Here is a 21,615-nt window from a genome sequence, read left to right as displayed (position 1 = left end):
TTAGCTGGGGAGATTACAGCGGGCACAGGGAGCGGGTGTGGGGGGGGGCAGAGGATGTCACCTGTGCGCTTAAACTGGCGGGTCCACATGCACTTCCCAGAAGCAATGCACTTGTGGCAATCAGACGCCTCACATGAGATCTCCGAGCAGTTGCTGGCCAGGAAGATCTCCCGCTGGTTAATACGACAGTCGTTCTCGGAGGTGCAGCTTCCATCACTGCCGATGCAGGCGCCTTCTGGGCAGTTAGTACACCACTTACAGCGCGGCGCCACCTGAGCGGGCACAACGTACAGTACTGTATAGACGGATCCTGTCAGCCACATATATATCACGTAGCCCTCGCCGGGGCAGGACTCACCGTGCCCAGCTGTGCGCTCATGGAGAGGGGGTGCTGCGCTAGGCACTCGCTGCAGGTCTTCAGTCTCCGGCAATCGTCCGCGGACCTCGGCAGCGGGAAACACGATGAAGACGAATGCGAGCAGCTGCGCCTGGAAAATAACCGCGATATAATACAAAAATGATGTGAAATAGAAATTCCTCCAGCCCAAGCTCCACAAAACACGAGGGGGGTCCTGGGCCCCTTCAATACAACCAATACTTTGTCTCCTGCACATATGGTACCGCTGCAGGTAGGTATGTCTCCTGCACATATGGTACCGCTGCAGGTAGGTATGTCTCCTGCACATATGGCACAGCTGCAGGTAGGTATGTCTCCTGCACATATGGCACAGCTGCAGGTAGGTATGTCTCCTGCACATATGGTACCGCTGCAGGTAGGTATGTCTTCTGCACATATGGTACAGCTGCAGGTAGGTATGTCTTCTGTAAATATGACGCAGCTGCAGGTAGGTATGTCTCCTGCACATACAGTACAGCTGCAGGTAGGTATGTCTCCTGCACATACGGTACAGCTGCAGGTAGGTATGTCTCCTGCACATACGGTACCGCTGCAGGTAGGTATGTCTCCTGCACATATGGTACAGCTGCAGGTAGGTATGTCTCCTGCACATACCGTACCGCTGCAGGTAGGTATGTCTCCTGCACATACGGTACCGCTGCAGGTAGGTATGTCTCCTGCACATATGGTACAGCTGCAGGCAGGTTTGTCTCCTGCACATATGGCACAGCTGCAGGTAGGTTTGTCTCCTGCACATATGGTACAGCTGCAGGTAGGTTTGTCTCCTGCACATATGGTACCGCTGCAGGTAGGTATGTCTCCTGCACATATGGCACAGCTGCAGGTAGGTTTGTCTCCTGCACATACGGTACCGCTGCAGGTAGGTATGTCTCCTGCACATATGGCACAGCTGCAGGTAGGTTTGTCTCCTGCACATATGGCACAGCTGCAGGTAGGTTTGTCTCCTGCACATACGGTACAGCTGCAGGTAGGTTTGTCTCCTGCACATATGGTACAGCTGCAGCTAGGTTTGTCTCCTGCACATATGGTACCGCTGCAGGTAGGTTTGTCTCCTGCACATATGGCACAGCTGCGGGTAGGTTTGTCTCCTGCACATATGGTACAGCTGCAGGTAGGTATGTCTCCTGCACATATGGCACAGCTGCAGGTAGGTATGTCTCCTGCACATATGGCACAGCTGCAGGTAGGTTTGTCTCCTGCACATATGGTGCCGGTAGGTTCACATGAAGCCGTCTCTCTCACTCACCTTTCAGCGATGTCGGCGGACATGCAGCTGTAATGGCACCAGACACAACTGCCAGCGCTATGGTTGCAGGAGGAGGGGGTGCTGAACAGCATGCAGGGGTCCGAGGGCACGGACAACGTCACCATACGGCCAAGGGCCACACCATTAAACCCCCCTGAGATGTAGAGTCGTCCACCCACCACGGCCACAGCGTGACCTATTGACTCATTCATAGGGACCCCCAAAATGACATCTGCCAAGACAAAGAAGATAAATACAAGTAAACATCCTGAAATGGTAAGTGATCACAGAATACTTACACACAGCGTGTGCCGCAGGGTGACATTTAAAGGGGTCCCGAGTGGTCCCTCCCCTTTCCAATCAGCTGTTAAAGGGGTATTTTCATCTGATGTTGCTAAGAGATACCATCACTTTATGACTGGTGGGGGTCCGACTGCTGGCATCCTGAGAATAAAGGGCCACAGCCGTGGTGTAGCATTACGTCCCCCTCTCAGGGGACGGACCCCCAGCAATCTGAAAACAGAACAGTACATAAATGGTTAATACTGGCTGCTCTCACCGCTCTTGTTGGGACGGATCCAGGCATTGCAGTGGATCTGGTAGAAGAGAACCTGATTGCTGTATTCCTGCTGCTCTGTGCGACCTCCCACCACAACCATGGTGTCCTTCAACACGGCGGCCACGTGGAAGAAGTGAGACAGGGGCTAAGGGGGAGGAAAAGCAAAAAACGGGCTGAAAACCATCCATCTACGGGGGAATCGCCCCAATAACAGTCCCACCACCCTCCATAGGATACGTCACCCATGGGTGTAAAGGTAAGTCCGTAACCATGAAAGCAATGCCACCTCTAAGCCTGTGTATATGGGGCGGTGGGGTCCTGGGCACCGGAGCTTCCTATACATAATATACAGCGCGCTAATGGTCCCCAGTATAAGGTAGGAAAAGGGGGTTATCCAATGTCTCCAGCAGCCCCCCATGTGCCGGGCCCCTCACAGGTAACATACTATAGCTACTGCTATTAGCTGCCCTCCACCGGATGTTTTCATCCGTGTACAGGGAGAAGCGGCAGCGGCGCGGGGAACAGGAGAGGGGTAAGTATGTTACCTGTGAGGGGCCCGGCACATGGGGGGGGGGCTGCTGGAGACATTGGATAACCCCCTTTAAAGTGGTTTTCCAGGATATTAATATTGATGACCTCTCCTCAGGAGTTGGCAGGGGTCCAACACCCCCACCAATCAGCTGGTTGGAGGGAAGTCCACGCTCCTTGCAAGCGTAGCCTTTCCTTCATTGTTTACCTGCTTGACGTCGACATTGCTGAGCTGAGCAGCATAATTATAAGAAGCCGTCCATATACAAACGACTACTACCGAGCCGTCCACAGAAGCGACTGCTACCGAGCCGTCCATATACAAGCGACTGCTACCGAGCCGTCCATATACAAGCGACTGCTACCGAGCCGTCCATATACAAGCGACTGCTACCGAGCCGTCCATATACAAGCGACTGCTACCGAGCCGTCCATATACAAGCGACTGCTACCGAGCCGTCCATATACAAGCGACTGCTACCGAGCCGTCCATATACAAGCGACTGCTACCGAGCCGTCCATATACAAGCGACTGCTACCGAGCCGTCCATATACAAGCGACTGCTACCGAGCCGTCCATATACAAGCGACTGCTACCGAGCCGTCCATATACAAGCGACTGCTACCGAGCCGTCCATATACAAGCGACTGCTACCGAGCCGTCCATATACAAGCGACTGCTACCGAGCCGTCCATATACAAGCGACTGCTACCGAGCCGTCCATATACAAGCGACTGCTACCGAGCCGTCCATATACAAGCGACTGCTACCGAGCCGTCCATATACAAGCGACTGCTACCGAGCCGTCCATATACAAGCGACTGCTACCGAGCCGTCCATATACAAGCGACTGCTACCGAGCCGTCCATATACAAGCGACTGCTACCGAGCCGTCCATATACAAGCGACTGCTACCGAGCCGTCCATATACAAGCGACTGCTACCGAGCCGTCCATATACAAGCGACTGCTACCGAGCCGTCCATATACAAGCGACTGCTACCGAGCCGTCCATATACAAGCGACTGCTACCGAGCCGTCCATATACAAGCGACTGCTACCGAGCCGTCCATATACAAGCGACTGCTACCGAGGCGTCCATATACAAGCGACTGCTACAGAGGCGTCCATATACAAGCGACTGCTACAGAGGCGTCCACAGAAGCGACTACTACCGAGCCGTCCACAGAAGCGACTACTACCGAGCCGTCCATATACAAGCGACTACTACAGAGGCGTCCACAGAAGCGACTACTACAGAGGCGTCCACAGAAGCGACTAATACCGAGCCGTCCATATACAAGCAACTGCTACCGAGCCGTCCATATACAAGCGACTGCTACAGAGGCGTCCACAGAAGCGACTACTACAGAGGCGTCCACAGAAGCGACTACTACAGAGGCGTCCACAGAAGCGACTACTACAGAGGCGTCCACAGAAGCGACTGCTACAGAGGCGTCCACAGAAGCGACTGCTACAGAGGCGTCCACAGAAGTGACTACTACCGAGCCGTCCACAGAAGCGACTACTACCGAGCCGTCCACAGAAGCGACTACTACCGAGCCGTCCATATACAAGCGACTACTACCGAGCCGTCCACAGAAGCGACTACTACAGAGCCGTCCACAGAAGCGACTACTACCGAGCCGTCCACAGAAGCGACTACTACAGAGCCGTCTACAGAAGCGACTACTACAGAGCCGTCCACAGAAGCGACTACTACCGAGCCGTCCACAGAAGCGACTACTACAGAGCCGTCCACAGAAGCGACTACTACAGAGCCGTCCACAGAAGCGACTACTACAGAGCCGTCCACAGAAGCGACTACTACAGAGCCGTCCACAGAAGCGACTACTACAGAGCCGTCCACAGAAGCGACTACTACAGAGCCGTCCACAGAAGCGACTACTACAGAGCCGTCCACAGAAGCGACTACTACAGAGCCGTCCACAGAAGCGACTACTACAGAGCCGTCCACAGAAGCGACTACTACAGAGCCGTCCACAGAAGCGACTACTACAGAGCCGTCCACAGAAGCGACTACTACAGAGCCGTCCACAGAAGCGACTACTACAGAGCCGTCCACAGAAGCGACTACTACAGAGCCGTCCACAGAAGCGACTACTACAGAGCCGTCCACAGAAGCGACTACTACAGAGCCGTCCACAGAAGCGAACGGGATGGCTTCTTATAATTACACTGATCAGCAGCAGGTAAACAGTGAAGGGAAGGCTACACTCACACGGCACAAGGCCTTCCCTTCAACCAGCTGATCGGTGGGGTTTGGGCGTTGGACCCCCGCTAATCTGATAAGACCTATCCTAAGGTTTGGGCGTTAGTCAATAGCAGGCCGCGACGCTAGGGAGGCCCCTCCCTGTCACAGCCCGCTTTTGGCAGCTTGGTCCGCGTGATGGGGAGATGCAGCGGCAGCCGTGCGGGCATCAGGAGCGGCGCGGGTGCTGGGGTTCGTATAACCAGTATGAGAGGTCCGGGCATTTTGGGGGGCATTATAGGGGTTGGATAACCCTTTAATGCCAGCATCCACTGAGGTCTAGGACACTAAAAGGGTTAATTGCCAGCATTCTTACGTTCCTGGTCCAGTGCACTGAAAGGGTTACTCTCCGATACCCGGTATTCAGTGGTTTGCTCGCTCCGGGAGCTGACCACTCATCATGGCGAGTCCGAGTATACAAGTACGGAGACCTCCTCAGCCGAAACGTGGCATCTGGAATAGATTCCAACGCCAGGACGTGCGGTCTCCATCCTTGTACACACGGACTGTCCAATCAGCGCCCACCGCTCAGCGCCCCCCTTTGTTCGCGGTGACGGAGCGGATGTCATTCGTTACTGCATCATTACCGGGGTTTCAGGAAAACATGGCCGCCGCGTGTGGTAATGCAGCCTATTCCCTGCAATGGAGCGGAGATGTAATACCGCACACAACCTGCGGATAAGTGCGGCGCTATTTTTGGAAAAGAGCAGCCATGTTTTTCCAATTCTGTCCAATGAGGGTGAGGCTTGGAGTTAGAACAGGATTACGGTACATTACCGCGCCCGTGGCAGAACGGCGGCCATGTTGTCACGTGCAGTTACCTTTCTCCCCTGAGAGGGGGCGAGCAAGCTCCACGTCAGATTAGGGTAATACAGGGTATAGAGCTCCGGGGACGGGGTCACGGCCTCCACATGGAAGCGATGTCCGCCGAAGACATAGAAGGCGTCCGTGGCCTCGTGGTAGATGGTGGAGTGACCGTACAGTCCTGCAAGATGAGAAGGGGTCAGCGCAGCCCCGGGGCAGTCACATCGCGGTTAACCCCGTATGGACTCACCTGTGGGCGGCGTGCCCGTATGATGCCCCGCCGTCCAGGTCTCCAGCTCTATGTTATATTCCAGCACCCGGTTATTAAATCCGTTCTCGGGGGAATATCCACCAATCAGAACCAGCGAGGAGCCGCGGCGAGGAGTGAGGGTGTGGCCCGCCACAGGCGGCAAGATGGGGTCCTGGGAACAGAATGGAAGCCTATGTACTGCAGGATTACACAATGACCCCCATTAACCCCTTAAGGACTCGGCCCTATTTCACCTTAAGGACTTGGCCATTTTTTGCAAATCTGACCAGTGTCACTTTAAGTACTGATAACTTTAAAACGCTTTGACTTATCCAGGCCGTTCTGAGATTGTTTTTTCGTCACATATTGTACTTCATGACACTACTAAAATTGGGTCAAAAAAGTAAATTTTTTTGCATAAAAAAATACCATATTTACAAAAAAAAATTGAAAAATTAGCAAATTTCAAAGTTTCAGTTTCTCTACTTCTGTAATACATAGTAATACCCCCAAAAATTGTGATGACTTTACATTCCCCATATGTCTACTTCATGTTTGTAGCATTTTGGGAATTATATTTTATTTTTTGGGGATGTTACAAGGCTTAGAAGTTTAGAAGCAAATATTGAAATTTTTCAGAAATTTACAAAAACCCAATTTTTAGGGACCACTACAGGTCTGAAGTCACTTTGCGAGGCTTACATAATAGAAACCGCCCAAAAATGACCCCATTCTATAAACTACACCCCTCAAGGTATTCAAAACGGATTTTACAAACTTCGTTAACCCTTTAGGTGTTGCACAAGAGTTATTGGCAAATGGGGATGAAATTTGAGAATTTCATTTTTTTGCCTAATTTTCCATTTTACCCCATTTTTTCGACTAACAAAGCAAGGGTTAACAGCCAAACAAGACTGTATCTTTATTGCCCTGACTCTGCCGTTTACAGAAACACCCAATATGTGGCCGTAAACTACTGTACGGGCACACAGCGGGGCGTAGAGGGAAAGGTGCGCCGTATGGGTTTTGGAAGGCAGGTTTTGCTGGACTGTTTTTTTGACACTATGTCCCATTTGAAGCCCCCCTGATGCACCCCTAGAGTAGAAACTTCAAAAAAGTGCCCCCATCTAAGAAACTACACCCCTCAAGGTATTCAAAACCGATTTTACAAACTTTGTTAACCCTTTAGGTGTTGCACAACATTTAATGGAAAATAGAGATACAATTTAAAAATTTAACTTTTTTGGCAGATTTTCCATTTTAAGATTTTTTACAAAGCAAGGGTTAACAGCCAAACAAAACTCAAAATTTATGGCCCTGATTCTGTAGTTTACAGAAACACCCCATATGTGGTCGTAAACCGCTGTACGGGCACACGGCAAGGCGCAGAAGGAAAGGAATGCCATACGGTTTTTGGAAGGCAGATTTTGCTGGACTGTTTTTTTGACACCATGTCCCATTTGAAGCCTCCCTGATGCACCCCTAGAGTAGAAACTCCAAAAAAGTGACCCCATTTTAGAAACTACGGGATAGGGTGGCAGTTTTGTTGGTACTAGTTTAGGGTACATATGATTTTTGGTTGCTCTATATTACACTTTTTGTGAGGCAAGGTAACAAGAAATAGCTTTTTGGCACAGTTTTTTTTTTTTTGTTATTTACAACATTCATCTGACAGGTTAGATCATGTGGTAATTTCATAGAGCAGGTTGTCACGGACACGGCGATACCTAATATGTATACAATTATTTTAATTTATGTAAGTTTTACCCAATGATTTCATTTTTAAAACAAAAAAAAAGTTTTAGTGTCTCCATAGTCTAAGAGCCATAGTTTTTTCAGTTTTTGGGCGATTATCTCAAGTAGGGTCTCATTTTTTGCGGGATGAGATGATGGTTTGATTTGCACTATTTTGAGGTGCACATGACTTTTTGATCGCTTGCTATTACACTTTTTGTGACGTAAGATGACAAAAAATAGCTTTTTTTACACCGTTTTTATTTTAATTTTTTTACGGTGGTCACCTGAGGGGTTAGGTCATGTGATATTTTTATAGAGTCGGTCGATACGGACGCGGCGATACCTAATATGTATACATTTTTTTAATTTATGTAAGTTCTACACAATGATTTCATTTCTGAAACAAAAAAAATGATGTTTTAGTGTCTCCATAGTCTAAGAGCCATAGTTTTTTCAGTTTTTGGGCGATTATCTTAAGTAGGGTCTCATTTTTTGCGGGATGAGATGACGGTTTGATTGTTACAATTTTGGCGTACATGCGACTTTTTTGATCACTTTTATTAACTTTTTTTGGGAAGTAAGGTGGGCAAAATTTCAATTTCATCATAGTTTTTTATTTTTTATTTTTATGGCGTTCACCGTTCGGGTAAAGTAACATGACCGTTTTATAGATCAGGTCGTTACGGACGCGGCGATACCAAACATGTGTAGGGAATTTTATTTTTTTCATTTTTAATCAGTGATAAATGTGTTTTTTGATTTTTACTTTTTTTTCACTTTTTTTTACTTTTTTTTTGACCCAGACCCACTTGGTTCTTGAAGATCCAATGGGTCTGATGTCTGTATAATACAGTACAGTACACCATATAGTGTTTTCTACTGTATTTTACTTACACTTTGTCTGAACAGATCTCTGCCTTCAGCACAGATCTGTTCAGCACCATGGACAGCAGGACGCCTGAGCAGGCGTCCTGTTGCCATGGGAACCTTCCCCGTCTGCTCAGAACTTCGCAGACGGGGAAGGGTAAGGACGGGGCTGTCGGGGGGCTGTCTGGGGGCTCTCTCCCTCTCCATCGGGGGGCTGCAAAGGCACAGCAGCCCCCCGATCGGAGAGGGAGGGAGCTCCCTGAGCTGTTAACCTTTTCCATAGAGCGCTCCGTACGGACCGCTGTATGGAAAGGGTTAAACGGCTGACATCGCATCGTCGATGTCAGCCGTTTATACCAGGGTGCCAGCAATGTGCTGGCACCCTGGTATACCCACTGAACACCAATGAATTTTCAAGGGGAGGCGGGCGGGGGATCGCGATCCCGCCTGCCGCACCGCCCGCCTCCCGCACCGCCCGCAACCCTCCCCCTGCACCTCCCACCGGGCTAAAATCACTCGGGGGTGCAGGGGGGGGGGGATACAGATAGATTTTGGGCACTATAAAGTTTCTGATCCTCGCGGTCAGGGACCGCGGGGATCAGAAACTGCAGAAATCGCAACAAACCGCAGGTCTGAATTGACCTGCGGTTTGTTGCGATCGCCGACATGGGGGGGTCACGGGACCCCCCCGCGCATTTAGCCTAGGTGCCTGCTCAATGATTTGAGCAGGCACCATGTTCCGATCACAGCCGGCCGGGCGGCAGTGATCGGAACAACACATGACGTACCGGTACGTCATGGGTCCTTAAGGACTCGGGAAACATGCCGTACCGGTACGTCATGCGTCCTTAAGGGGTTAAAGGGACCCTCCATGAAATCTCAGGCCCAGAAGATCTTCCGTCCTGTAATGTTCCTCTGATATTCCTAATAGAAATGTACGAAGAAACCGACATCTGGGCATTAACCCTCTCCTTGTAGATCAGATTCAGACATTTCCAGCAGGAATAACAGAGGATCACTACAGAGGAGCTCTATGCTGCCTTCCCATTGTATTTCATTGCATACGAAAGGGTGACAGACGGACTGTGTACTACGTACGGCACAGGTCCCCGAGGGGTTAAAGACGAGCAGGCCTCACCAGTTCCTTCCTCCACTGCAGGGTGGTGAGGTTCAGCACCCAGAAGTCACTGTACGCCCTGTAGTTGGTCAGGCCGCCCATTATATACATAGCGTTACGAAGGGCGTTGTACGCAGCAGCATGGAAGTAACGGGGGCTTGGGCCGGGACCCCCACCCTCCGTCCCGGCTAACATCTGGGTCCAGCGGCGCTCAGAGATGGAGTACCTGCAGGGAAGAGGACAGGCGTGAAGATAAAGGTCACCAGATGCGGGGATGAAGGCGGCAGGAGCAACGTGACACCCACCTGTAGACACTTCCCAGCACGCCATCTCTTAAAGAGAGACCCCCGAACATCCAGAGAGTGCTGTCCGGCCCCTCCACCATGGTGTGGCCCAGACGGTGCAAGAAGCGACTCGCCGTGTCCTGAAGAAACGGGGCAGGGTGGTGAGGACCGGGGGGCAGCGTCTCTTAAAGGTACAGGAGGGCAGTTGTGAAAGGACTTACCGCGGTGAGCTGAGGGTCCATAAGACTTTCCCACACGATCTTCCCCGAGTCCAGCCGAACGGAGCAGTCGCCTCCAGCGTAACCAGCGGAGCAGAAGCAAACACCGAGGGTCTGCAGGACCACAGGACACAAGGATGGCACTGAGTACACCGATCGGGGGTCCGCACCTGATTACACTGAGGCTCGGGGGTCCTCACCTGATTACACTGAGGCTCGGGGGTCCTCACCTGATTACACTGAGGCTCGGGGGTCCTCACCTGATTACACTGAGGCTCGGGGGTCCTCACCTGATTACACTGAGGCTCGGGGGTCCTCACCTGATTACACTGAGGCTCGGGGGTCCTGACCTGATTACACTGAGGCTCGGGGGTCCTGACCTGATTACACTGAGGCTCGGGGGTCCTCACCTGATTACACTGAGGCTCGGGGGTCCTGACCTGATTACACTGAGGCTCGGGGGTCCTGACCTGGTTACACTGAGGCTCGGGGGTCCTGACCTGGTTACACTGAGGCTCGGGGGTCCTCACCTGATTACACTGAGGCTCGGGGGTCCTCACCTGATTACACTGAGGCTCGGGGGTCCTCACCTGATTACACTGAGGCTCGGGGGTCCTCACCTGATTACACTGAGGCTCGGGGGTCCTCACCTGATTACACTGAGGCTCGGGGGTCCTCACCTGGTTACACTGAGGCTCGGGGGTCCTCACCTGGTTACACTGAGGCTCGGGGGTCCTCACCTGGTTACACTGAGGCTCGGGGGTCCTCACCTGATTACACTGAGGCTCGGGGGTCCTCACCTGATTACACTGAGGCTCGGGGGTCCTCACCTGATTACACTGAGGCTCGGGGGTCCTCACCTGATTACACTGAGGCTCGGGGGTCCTCACCTGGTTACACTGAGGCTCGGGGGTCCTCACCTGATTACACTGAGGCTCGGGGGTCCTCACCTGGTTACACTGAGGCTCGGGGGTCCTCACCTGGTTACACTGAGGCTCGGGGGTCCTCACCTGATTACACTGAGGCTCGGGGGTCCTCACCTGATTACACTGAGGCTCGGGGGTCCTCACCTGATTACACTGAGGCTCGGGGGTCCTCACCTGATTACACTGAGGCTCGGGGGTCCTCACCTGGTTACACTGAGGCTCGGGGGTCCTCACCTGGTTGCACTGAGGCTCGGGGGTCCTCACCTGGTTACACTGAGGCTCGGGGGTCCTCACCTGGTTACACTGAGGCTCGGGGGTCCTCACCTGATTACACTGAGGCTCGGGGGTCCTCACCTGGTTGCAGACTCCTTTCTCCTCCTCCACTGAGCAGTTTCGGGGACACACGTTGCGCAGACAGTACGGACCGGATAGCGGACTCCGACAGACACAGCTCTGACCCCGGCACACCTTGTTGGGTCCGCACGGGGGGTGGCATTCGTGGACTGTGTACGTGGCATTAAAACCAGAAGGTTCGGTGTTGTTTGCTTCGTAATACACAACGAGGACGCCTGATGGAATACGGAGCACATAATACGAGAACCACAGTTAACCACAGACAGCCCGAGACCTGCCCCCTCCCCCACAACAGGGAGCCCCGACCTCCGTGTCGCCTGGTGAGGAGACCACCACATCCAGGCAGAGAATGAACACAGAGGTGGCACATGAGTCCCACCATTTCTATGCGGACCTATGTGCTAGGTGCGGACGCATCTGTCAGACATGAAAGGCATGTGCTGCCTGATACATGGAAACAGGAACGGCCATACTCATGTACAGCAAGCAGAGTCTTTGAAAGTGGCGAGGAATAGACACTCAGACATAGTAGAAAGAGGAAGAACTTTCCATTATACAATCATCTGGTAGGATTTACGTAATAGGATTTACGTAACTCATGACAATCCCTTAAAGGAACAGTCCAAACTTGCCCTTGTGTCCGGCCCCTGATGACGAGCCGCAGGGCGGTCCGCACTCAGATACTCCATTCCCCAGGAAGATGAGGTTTTAGTCGTCATCCCACTGCTCCGGGGTTCGGACAGAGGACCTCTCTAGTTACTCCATTAAACCCTGCTATAACACAGGCGGACACTTACCGGTGGTCGCCTCCACAGTAAGTGGCGTTTCTCCACGGCCTTGTCCACAAAAGGCCCCCAACAAGCTGCGATCTGACTGCAGGAGCCCCGTGTCCAGGAATGCCGGGATCCCATCGAAGACATAGACGTAACTTTGCTGAATTTAAAAAAGTGCGACAGTCAGACGGCAAAACAAAGGAGGCGACAAACGCTGCAGCGGCGGGACAACGTGGCTCACCGTGCACGGGACACTGAAGTCAGGCTGCAAGCTGAGGCTGAGCCGCGGGCAATTGGCTTCCGGGTGGCAAGGCTCGGTGTGAGAAGACACGCTCAGCATCCACAGACAGTAAGAGCCGCCTGGAGAGCCGAGAGCCGAGGACGAGACGCGAGAAAGCAGCTGCCGGCCTTGGCACTCCAGGTAACACGTGCCGCCATTCCTGGGAGGAGAGAACAACAAGTTTCCGCATATTACACGCCAATAATGGAAAACCCCTCATTGTATATGTGCAGACATTATAGCAGACACCTCCAGCGCCGTCGCAGCGGTGCACGGAGCCCAACCAGCCAAAGTCGTGGCACCTGTCGGGGGCAGCGAGTGAACAGCAGGAGAAACAGGCGACCCTAGCGAGGTGCAGACCACCGGGGCAGAGGATCTCCAGATCGGCCAGTCTGGTGGGACATTCCCAGTGGTCAGCACTAGAGATGAGTGAATGTCATAGTTTGAAATTCGTTCACGCTTCGTTTGGTGGTAAAAGCAGAATCGCGTTATGGAATCCGTTACCACGGACCACAACGCAGTTCTATGACGGAACGCCTTTAGAGGGATTCTGTTATTCATTTCGTCATAATAGGAGTCGATGATCCGTTTTGCAGCCCATAGACTTCTATTATGATGGAATGAATAACTGTTATGCATTCGGTCATGGATTTGCGTTGTGGTCCGTGGTAACGGAATCCGTAACGCGATTCTGCTTTTACCACCAAACATGAACATGAAATTCTCTCATCTCTAGTCGGTACCTACCAAAAGGGGTCTAAAAGAGGCCAACCAGTGAAAGGGTGACACTGTCGGGGGAGGCAAGGACCTGCTGGGAACCACCTACCTAAACACTGTATAGGTAAGTGCCCCCTAATGGCAGTGGCCCTGAGTCAGCAGGATAATTCCCTGGCCACACGGCAAAGACTGCCCAGGAAATGTGGAGGAGATCGAGGCGGTGACCGGTCTCCATATTCCCAGTTCTCAATCTAATCGTCATCTCTTGGATCCATGGAGGCAGCACTGGACAAACTACAGGACACCTCGGAGACCCCCTGAAGTCCATGATGGGTCACAGAAGGGGAGCTACATAATATTACCTGGGGGTTGTAGGTTACGGCTGATTGCTCCTACCAGACCCTGGAACCCGCATGCGCCGTGAGCGTCCTTAAAGGGGTACTCTGTTCGGTAAAAGTTTTCCCTTATCCTGATATAAGATCGGTGGACCCCCACCAATCACAAGAACGGAACCCCTCAAATTCACCTTGAAATGAATGGAGCGCTGGTCGGACAGGTGTACAGCCACTCACCTTCCGGTGACAGCCAAGTACAGCGCTCACCTATCTCCGGACTTCCCACAGAAATGAATGGAGCGGCTGTGCACATGTCCGACCAGCTGCGGACATGGGGCCCCAGTTCTCATGATCCGTGAAGGCCCCAGCGCTAGGACCCCCACCAATCTAATAGTTATTCCGTAACCTGTGGATAGGGGATAACTTTTACCAACCAGAATACCCCTTTAAACCAAACTACCAGATTTAGGCGCCAAAACTAAGGAATCATTGAGTCCTAGGACAGAGAAGATTTAGGCAGCCCACTGCCGTGGTACTGGAGCACGTGTCACCCAGGCTCATCTATAAAGCACAGGGGGCACCTACCTGGGGTCGCCATAATAGCCCGGCACACACTTGTCGCAGTGCTCTCCCTGCGTGTTGTCCGTGCAGTAGCAGACGCCCGTTCCCCCGTTACAGTAGCCCTTTTCAGGGGTCCCATGTCTGTTGCAGGCACATTCCTGACACCCTGGCTTCTGGGTGGCACTTCCGAAGCTGCCAGGTTTGCACTCCTGGCACTGAGCGCCTTGTGTCCAATCTGGAGAAGCGAAACACAACAGGTGACATGTATGAAAGCGTGAGTGACCCCCGCAGTGTGCCGCCCATCGCCAGCGTCTCTCACCCTGGCAGGAGTCGCATATGCCCGGCCCATGAGCGCAGGTGCTATGGAAATTGCAGCCACAATCCACGCTGCACTCCACTCCGCTTTCTATTAGGCTGGTCTGGTTGGATGTCCACCCAAGGTCACACAGACAGGAGTAAGATGGCGGCCCGCTACACGTGCCATGGGAGCATTCATTATAACATCTAAAAGTATAGAAAAACGTGTTTCATTAAAAGCGCAATGTAAACGGGAGGTCCTGTAGGCTACGCGGGGCGGTACGCACGTCTGGTTGCAGTGAGCGACGCCATCTCCTGTGTATCCACGGTCACAGTGGCACTCATAGGAGTCCGGCGTGTTCCTGCAAGTCGCGTGTTTATGGCAGGTCGCCATTCCCAGTCTACACTCATCTACATCTGGACAGGAATCATAGGACCATTCAGCTGGTTCAGCCACGAGCCCGGCGAAAGACAAGGCCCGGGAGCAGGAGGTAAAGCCACGGACACCTGAGAAGTCACCGGAGAAGCACCTGGAAACAAAGAACGGGTCGAGTGAGGCCTATTTATAGGGAGACCCGCAAACACCCCCTCATAGATCATAGCACAGCCCGGCGGGTGGAGACGGTCTCCTGAAAGAAGCACACATTCACTCTGTCATCATTTTTCGCTACAATGCATCAGTAAAAGTAAAATGTTTGTATTGATTTAAAATGTATCAGCTTAAAATTCTGATTGTTTGTTCAGACTGGTGACCGGTCCAGGCAGTGGTCGCATTAACGCCTGTACAAGCGTCATAGACGCCTGTTCAGGCCATTTTACTCCCTGGAAAAAGTCTAAGGCGTACTGATACGCCTTAGACTTTTCCCTGCCATTCAACAGCGCAGCGAGCGCTGTGAACGGCGCAGGCAGCGCAGCGATGTGGCTGCTGCCTGAAACAACCAATAACAAGGCTCCTTACAGTGAGGAGCTTTGTGATTGGTCAGTTTGAGCAGCTGCCGGAGCTTATGGCACACCGCTCTGTAGGGAGGAAGGACGCGCGCGATCCTCACTGGCGGGGTAAGTGGGGATCTGTGAGATTTTGTGGGGATCTGAGCGCCTTGTTTTTGCCCTAGAATGATGAGTCTGCAGCGCTCAGCCGAGCGCCGTCTCTCCTCCTGCTGAGTGCGGTACTGAAGACGGCCTCAATAGGTCTACGGGACCGTCTTCACTACCGCCAGTGAGGACAAGTGGCTGAGCGCTTCAGACTCCTGCTCATAGAAGTCAGCGGGGGTCCTAGCGCTGGACACGCCAACAGGAGACCTCCATTACAACAGACCTGTCAACTTTCTTATGAATCTATCAAGGATTTATTGCAGCATGTTCCACCAGACGCTGCTATAAGGATTTCTTCAGTAATGCGGCGCCGCATGGCGGCACATGGTGCTACAAGGACTGCATGTGGCCATTTGCAGCCTCCAGGACATGCCAAGCGCATGAAGTCTTTGCTGTAAAACTGTATAATGCAATAACCACAGCGGTGGTGGCACTTTTGTGGCATGAGATAGGGCAACCTGGCCATGGAAGACAAACTCCCCTTTATAGCGAGATCAAGCATAAGACAAAATGACAGCCTCTAGATTAGGGATCAGCAACCTCCGGCACTCCAGCTTTTCTGAAACTACAACTCCCAGTATCCTCCTTTCACTTCTTTGGGAGTTACAAGAACAGCTGAGCAAGTGTGCATGCTGGGAGTTGTAGTTTCACAGCAGTGCTGGAGTGCCAAAGGTTGCTGCACCCTAGATCAGTGGTTATCACTGCGTGATGTCATCATCCAGATCCACATGTGACTGTGGCGGTGCGAGGTATGTGCCCGGGTCTTTCGCTTGTGTCCTTGGCACCAGCATGCACCACCACCCATTGTGCCTGTGTCCTGCTCCGCCAGTGCCTCAGGTCTCTTCAGAGTCTACAAACAGCCCCGGTGGCACCAACATACCCACCTGAGAGCTCATCTACAAGGACATAACTTTGGTGGGCAGCAATGGCCACGTGACCAGCGGCACAGAAACAGCAGCAAAAATTAAAAGAGATTGTCCCAAGATCAACACTATTTACCTCTCCATACTTGAACCAGAGAACACTAGAACATGGTAAGACCCGATGGTGAGACCCCCAGCGATCATGTACTTTTAGGGGACATGTCTGTTTTAGTAACGACTTGCATTTCCCATGCAATAACAATTCTGGGGAATCAATTCTTGTGACTCTATATTGTACCATTCCTTTATTATTCCTACTAGAACTTATGAACGAGTTGCTAGTAGTCTGCAATAAGGGTCCAGCTGGATGTTACCAGTTGACAGCACTGATTGAATAATGTCAAGCTATACAGGGACACCCCCATCTGGACCTTCACTGCCAACTGCCAGCAAGTCATTCATAACTAATAACAGGAATAACAGAGGAATTGTGCAATATAAGGTCAAAAGAATAGATCCTCCAGGATTGTTATTACATGGAGTGGTGCAAGTTGTTACCCAAACAGACAAGTCAGGAGAGGTGAGGGGTCCTCTTTAACGACATGTGATAAATAGCGATCTTAGGACAAACCCATTAAACCTCATAAAATCACTGCAACAGTGTCCTCAGTGGTACCGACCCTCCAGAGCAACAGTGTCCTCAGTGGTACCGACCCTCCAGAGCAACAGTGTCCTCAGTGGTACCGACCCTCCAGAGCAACAGTGTCCTCAGTGGTACCGACCCTCCAGAGCAACAGTGTCCTCAGTGGTACCGACCCCTCAGAGCAACAGGGACCTCAGTGGTACCGACCCCTCAGAGCAACAGTGACCTCAGTGGTACCGACCCTCCAGAGCAACAGTGTCCTCAGTGGTACCGACCCTCCAGAGCAACAGTGTCCTCAGTGGTACCGACCCTCCAGAGCAACAGTGTCCTCAGTGGTACCGACCCTCCAGAGCAACAGGGACCTCAGCTAAATAAAAAATTGTCTAAATTTGCTATTTATGCATGGAAGACAGTTCTAGAGCACTAGTAATGGTTTCCCTGCATAAATAGAAACCCCTTAATGTTATACAGGCCTTCGTATTAACTATCTGAATTACTGTCACTTTCGTACTCCTCATCGGCTGAAAATACTCCTCAAAAATGGTAAGAGGAGTATTTTTACTCTTCCAGAAAAAATGGAGCACGACCTCTGGGTCCAGGCGAGAGCCGGATCCTCTATGGAGAATAGAGCCGATGTCCAGACTGGTACCGGTCCAGGCAAGAGCCGGATCCTCTATGGAGAATAGAGCCGATGTCCAGACTGGTACCGGTCCAGGCAAGAGCCGGATCCTCTATGGAGAATGGAGCCGATGTCCAGACTGGTGACCGGTCCAGGCTAGAGCCGGATCCTCTATGGAGAATAGAGCCGATGTCCAGACTGGTGACCGGTCCAGGCTAGAGCCGGATCCTCTATGGAGAATAGAGCCGATGTCCAGACTGGTGACCGGTCCAGGCTAGAGCCGGATCCTCTATGGAGAATAGAGCCGATGTCCAGACTGGTACCGGTCCAGGCAAGAGCCGGATCCTCTATGGAGAATAGAGCCGATGTCCAGACTGGTGACCGGTCCAGGCTAGAGCCGGATCCTCTATGGAGAATAGAGCCGATGTCCAGACTGGTGACCGGTCCAGGCTAGAGCCGGATCCTCTATGGAGAATAGAGCCGATGTCCAGACTGGTACCAGTCCAGGCGAGAGCCGGATCCTCTATGGAGAATAGAGCCGATGACCAGACTGGTGACCGGTCCAGGCTAGAGCCGGATCCTCTATGGAGAATAGAGCCGATGTCCAGACTGGTACCAGTCCAGGCTAGAGCCGGATCCTCTATGGAGAATAGAGCCGATGTCCAGACTGGTACCGGTCCAGGCAAGAGCCGGATCCTCTATGGAGAATAGAGCCGATGTCCAGACTGGTACCAGTCCAGGCTAGAGCCGGATCCTCTATGGAGAATAGAGCCGAAGTCCAGACTGGTACCGGTCCAGGCAAGAGCCGGATCCTCTATGGAGAATAGAGCCGATGTCCAGACTGGTACCAGTCCAGGCTAGAGCCGGATCCTCTATGGAGAATGGAGCCGATGTCCAGACTGGTGACCGGTCCAGGCTAGAGCCGGATCCTCTATGGAGAATGGAGCCGATGTCCAGACTGGTGACCGGTCCAGGCTAGAGCCGGATCCTCTATGGAGAATAGAGCCGATGTCCAGACTGGTGACCGGTCCAGGCGAGAGCCGGATCCTCTATGGAGAATAGAGCCGATGTCCAGACTGGTACCAGTCCAGGCGAGAGCCGGATCCTCTATGGAGAATAGAGCCGATGACCAGACTGGTGACCGATCCAGGCGAGAGCCGGATCCTCTATGGAGAATAGAGCCGATGTCCAGACTGGTGACCGGTCCAGGCGAGAGCCGGATCCTCTATGGAGAATAGAGCCGATGTCCAGACTGGTACCAGTCCAGGCTAGAGCCGGATCCTCTATGGAGAATAGAGCCGATGTCCAGACTGGTACCGGTCCAGGCAAGAGCCGGATCCTCTATGGAGAATAGAGCCGATGTCCAGACTGGTACCAGTCCAGGCGAGAGCCGGATCCTCTATGGAGAATAGAGCCGATGACCAGACTGGTGACCGGTCCAGGCTAGAGCCGGATCCTCTATGGAGAATAGAGCCGAAGTCCAGACTGGTACCAGTCCAGGCTAGAGCCGGATCCTCTATGGAGAATAGAGCCGATGTCCAGACTGGTACCGGTCCAGGCAAGAGCCGGATCCTCTATGGAGAATAGAGCCGATGTCCAGACTGGTGACCGGTCCAGGCGAGAGCCGGATCCTCTATGGAGAATAGAGCCGATGTCCAGACTGGTGACCGGTCCAGGCTAGAGCCGGATCCTCTATGGAGAATAGAGCCGATGTCCAGACTGGTGACCGGTCCAGGCTAGAGCCGGATCCTCTATGGAGAATAGAGCCGATGTCCAGACTGGTGACCGGTCCAGGCTAGAGCCGGATTCTCTATGGAGAATAGAGCCGATGTCCAGACTGGTACCAGTCCAGGCTAGAGCCGGATCCTCTATGGAGAATGGAGCCGATGTCCAGACTGGTGACCGGTCCAGGCTAGAGCCGGATCCTCTATGGAGAATGGAGCCGATGTCCAGACTGGTGACCGGTCCAGGCAAGAGCCGGATCCTCTATGGAGAATAGAGCCGATGTCCAGACTGGTACCAGTCCAGGCAAGAGCCGGATCCTCTATGGAGAATAGAGCCGATGTCCAGACTGGTACCAGTCCAGGCAAGAGCCGGATCCTCTATGGGCGAGCAGAACGGATGTCCAGACAGGTGACCGATCCAGGCTAGAGACGGATCCTCTATGGGAGAATGGAGCCGATGTCCAGACTGGTACCGGTCCAGGCGAGAGCCGGATCCTCGATGGGCGAGCAGAGCTGATGACCAGACAGGTGACCGATCCAGGATAGAGGCACAATCCATTCATTGAGATGAATGACTTACCTTCCCACTGTTGGGTTGTCGATATTTCCGCACCAGCCGCACTCGAAATTCTGCAGACACTCCCGACAGGTGTTAAACCGGGAGCAGTCCATGCACTGAGGCACCGAGTGAACACTGAGAGAAGAGAGGGGACAATGGGGGAGGATGAGGGCAGACAATGAAGTGCCAGGGGGGCTGCTGCATTTTCTACAAAGACTTAAAAGGGTTGTCTGACAGATAAAAAGTTCTGACAAAAGGGCAGAATGGGTTAAATAAAGGCATATCAGACATTTCTGACCCGTCTGCTAGATACGGCAGAAGTAAAGGTGTTTTCCCACCTCCTTATATTAAACATTTTTCACCTTTCCACAAACTCCCAGCAATCACAAGCACGGGGTCCCCAAGTCCCCTGTGTAAAAGGCGCAGAAGTGAACACACGAGACCACCGCTCAATGACGGAGATCGCGAGAGCTGTACCCTGCAGTCTCATATCCGCAGCGTCGCTCCATTCACACAGAGGACCCTCTTTCTAATGATTGGTGGAGTTTCCTATGGACAGGTGATAAATGTCGTCCGTGGACCAATCCCTTTAAGATAAGCTATACTTCCAATCACTGAGCTCATCTCCTCAGACAGTATAAAGGTGAGCAGCGATCTACGCCCCGGCCTCACCTGTCATACCAGTCCCTGCAGTCTCCATAGGGGTACTTAGCCAGGTAGGCAGCGAAGTAGAAGCAGCTGCTGGTGGACTGGCACCACGCACAGTGACTGGAGTTCGAGAGGCACTCGGAGCAGGTCCTCCGCCTGGAAGCACAAAAACAGTGTGTAAAGTAAGATGCCCCCAATGTCTGCAGGTCTACGCGGTCAAAACCTGACGGTGTGTACGCATCCCAAGTGAATGGAGCCTTGGTGGGTGCTCCCAAAGCCGATTACGATTACAGTGATACCACATTTATATAGTTTTATGGGTTTAGTTTTTACAGCGTTCCCTATGAGATAAAACGGACCTGTTCTCCTCATTCTCCGGTCAGTACGATTACAGTGATACCACATTTATATAGTTTTATGGGTTTTGTTTTTACAGCGTTCCCTATGAGATAAAACTGACCTGTTCTCTTCATTCTCCGGGTCAGTACGATTACAGAGATACCACATATATATAGTTTTATGGGTTTTGTTTTTACAGCGTTCCCTATGAGATAAAACTGTCCTGTTCCCTTCACTCCCCGGGTCAGTACGATTACAGTGATACCACATTTATATAGTTTTATGGGTTTTGTGTTTACAGCGTTCCCTATGAGATAAAACTGACCTGTACCCTTCATTCTCCGGTCAGTACGATTACAGTGATACCACATTTATATAGTTTTATGGGTTTTGTGTTTACAGCGTTCCCTATGAGATAAAACTGACCTGTTCTCTTCATTCTCCGGTCAGTACGATTACAGTGATACCACATTTATATAGTTTTATGGGTTTTGTGTTTACAGCGTTCCCTATGAGATAAAACTGACCTGTTCTCTTCATTCTCCGGTCAGTACGATTACAGTGATACCACATTTATATAGTTTT

General features: G+C 52.1%; 1 protein-coding gene across 1 annotated transcript in view; it reads right to left on the bottom strand.

The window, feature by feature from the left end:
* MEGF8 (multiple EGF like domains 8) overlaps window positions 1-21,615 on the bottom strand; it is a 57,497-nt gene that overhangs the window by 12,266 nt on the left and 23,616 nt on the right. The window contains exons 19-35 of the mRNA XM_040419901.1: window positions 20,716-20,847; window positions 20,065-20,178; window positions 14,831-15,073; window positions 14,566-14,750; window positions 14,271-14,481; window positions 12,595-12,793; window positions 12,378-12,513; window positions 11,581-11,795; window positions 10,304-10,414; window positions 10,104-10,222; window positions 9,820-10,024; window positions 6,078-6,249; window positions 5,845-6,008; window positions 2,224-2,368; window positions 1,665-1,896; window positions 359-488; window positions 62-272 (exon numbers count right to left, since the gene is read on the bottom strand). Coding sequence (XP_040275835.1) covers window positions 62-272; window positions 359-488; window positions 1,665-1,896; window positions 2,224-2,368; window positions 5,845-6,008; window positions 6,078-6,249; window positions 9,820-10,024; window positions 10,104-10,222; window positions 10,304-10,414; window positions 11,581-11,795; window positions 12,378-12,513; window positions 12,595-12,793; window positions 14,271-14,481; window positions 14,566-14,750; window positions 14,831-15,073; window positions 20,065-20,178; window positions 20,716-20,847 — 2,924 coding nt within the window. The remainder of the gene's footprint in view (window positions 1-61; window positions 273-358; window positions 489-1,664; window positions 1,897-2,223; window positions 2,369-5,844; window positions 6,009-6,077; window positions 6,250-9,819; window positions 10,025-10,103; window positions 10,223-10,303; window positions 10,415-11,580; window positions 11,796-12,377; window positions 12,514-12,594; window positions 12,794-14,270; window positions 14,482-14,565; window positions 14,751-14,830; window positions 15,074-20,064; window positions 20,179-20,715; window positions 20,848-21,615) is intronic.

Source organism: Bufo bufo, chromosome 1 (assembly GCF_905171765.1).
Source record: "Bufo bufo chromosome 1, aBufBuf1.1, whole genome shotgun sequence".
NCBI lineage: Eukaryota > Metazoa > Chordata > Amphibia > Anura > Bufonidae > Bufo > Bufo bufo.
This window is presented reverse-complemented; position numbering and strand designations above follow the sequence as displayed.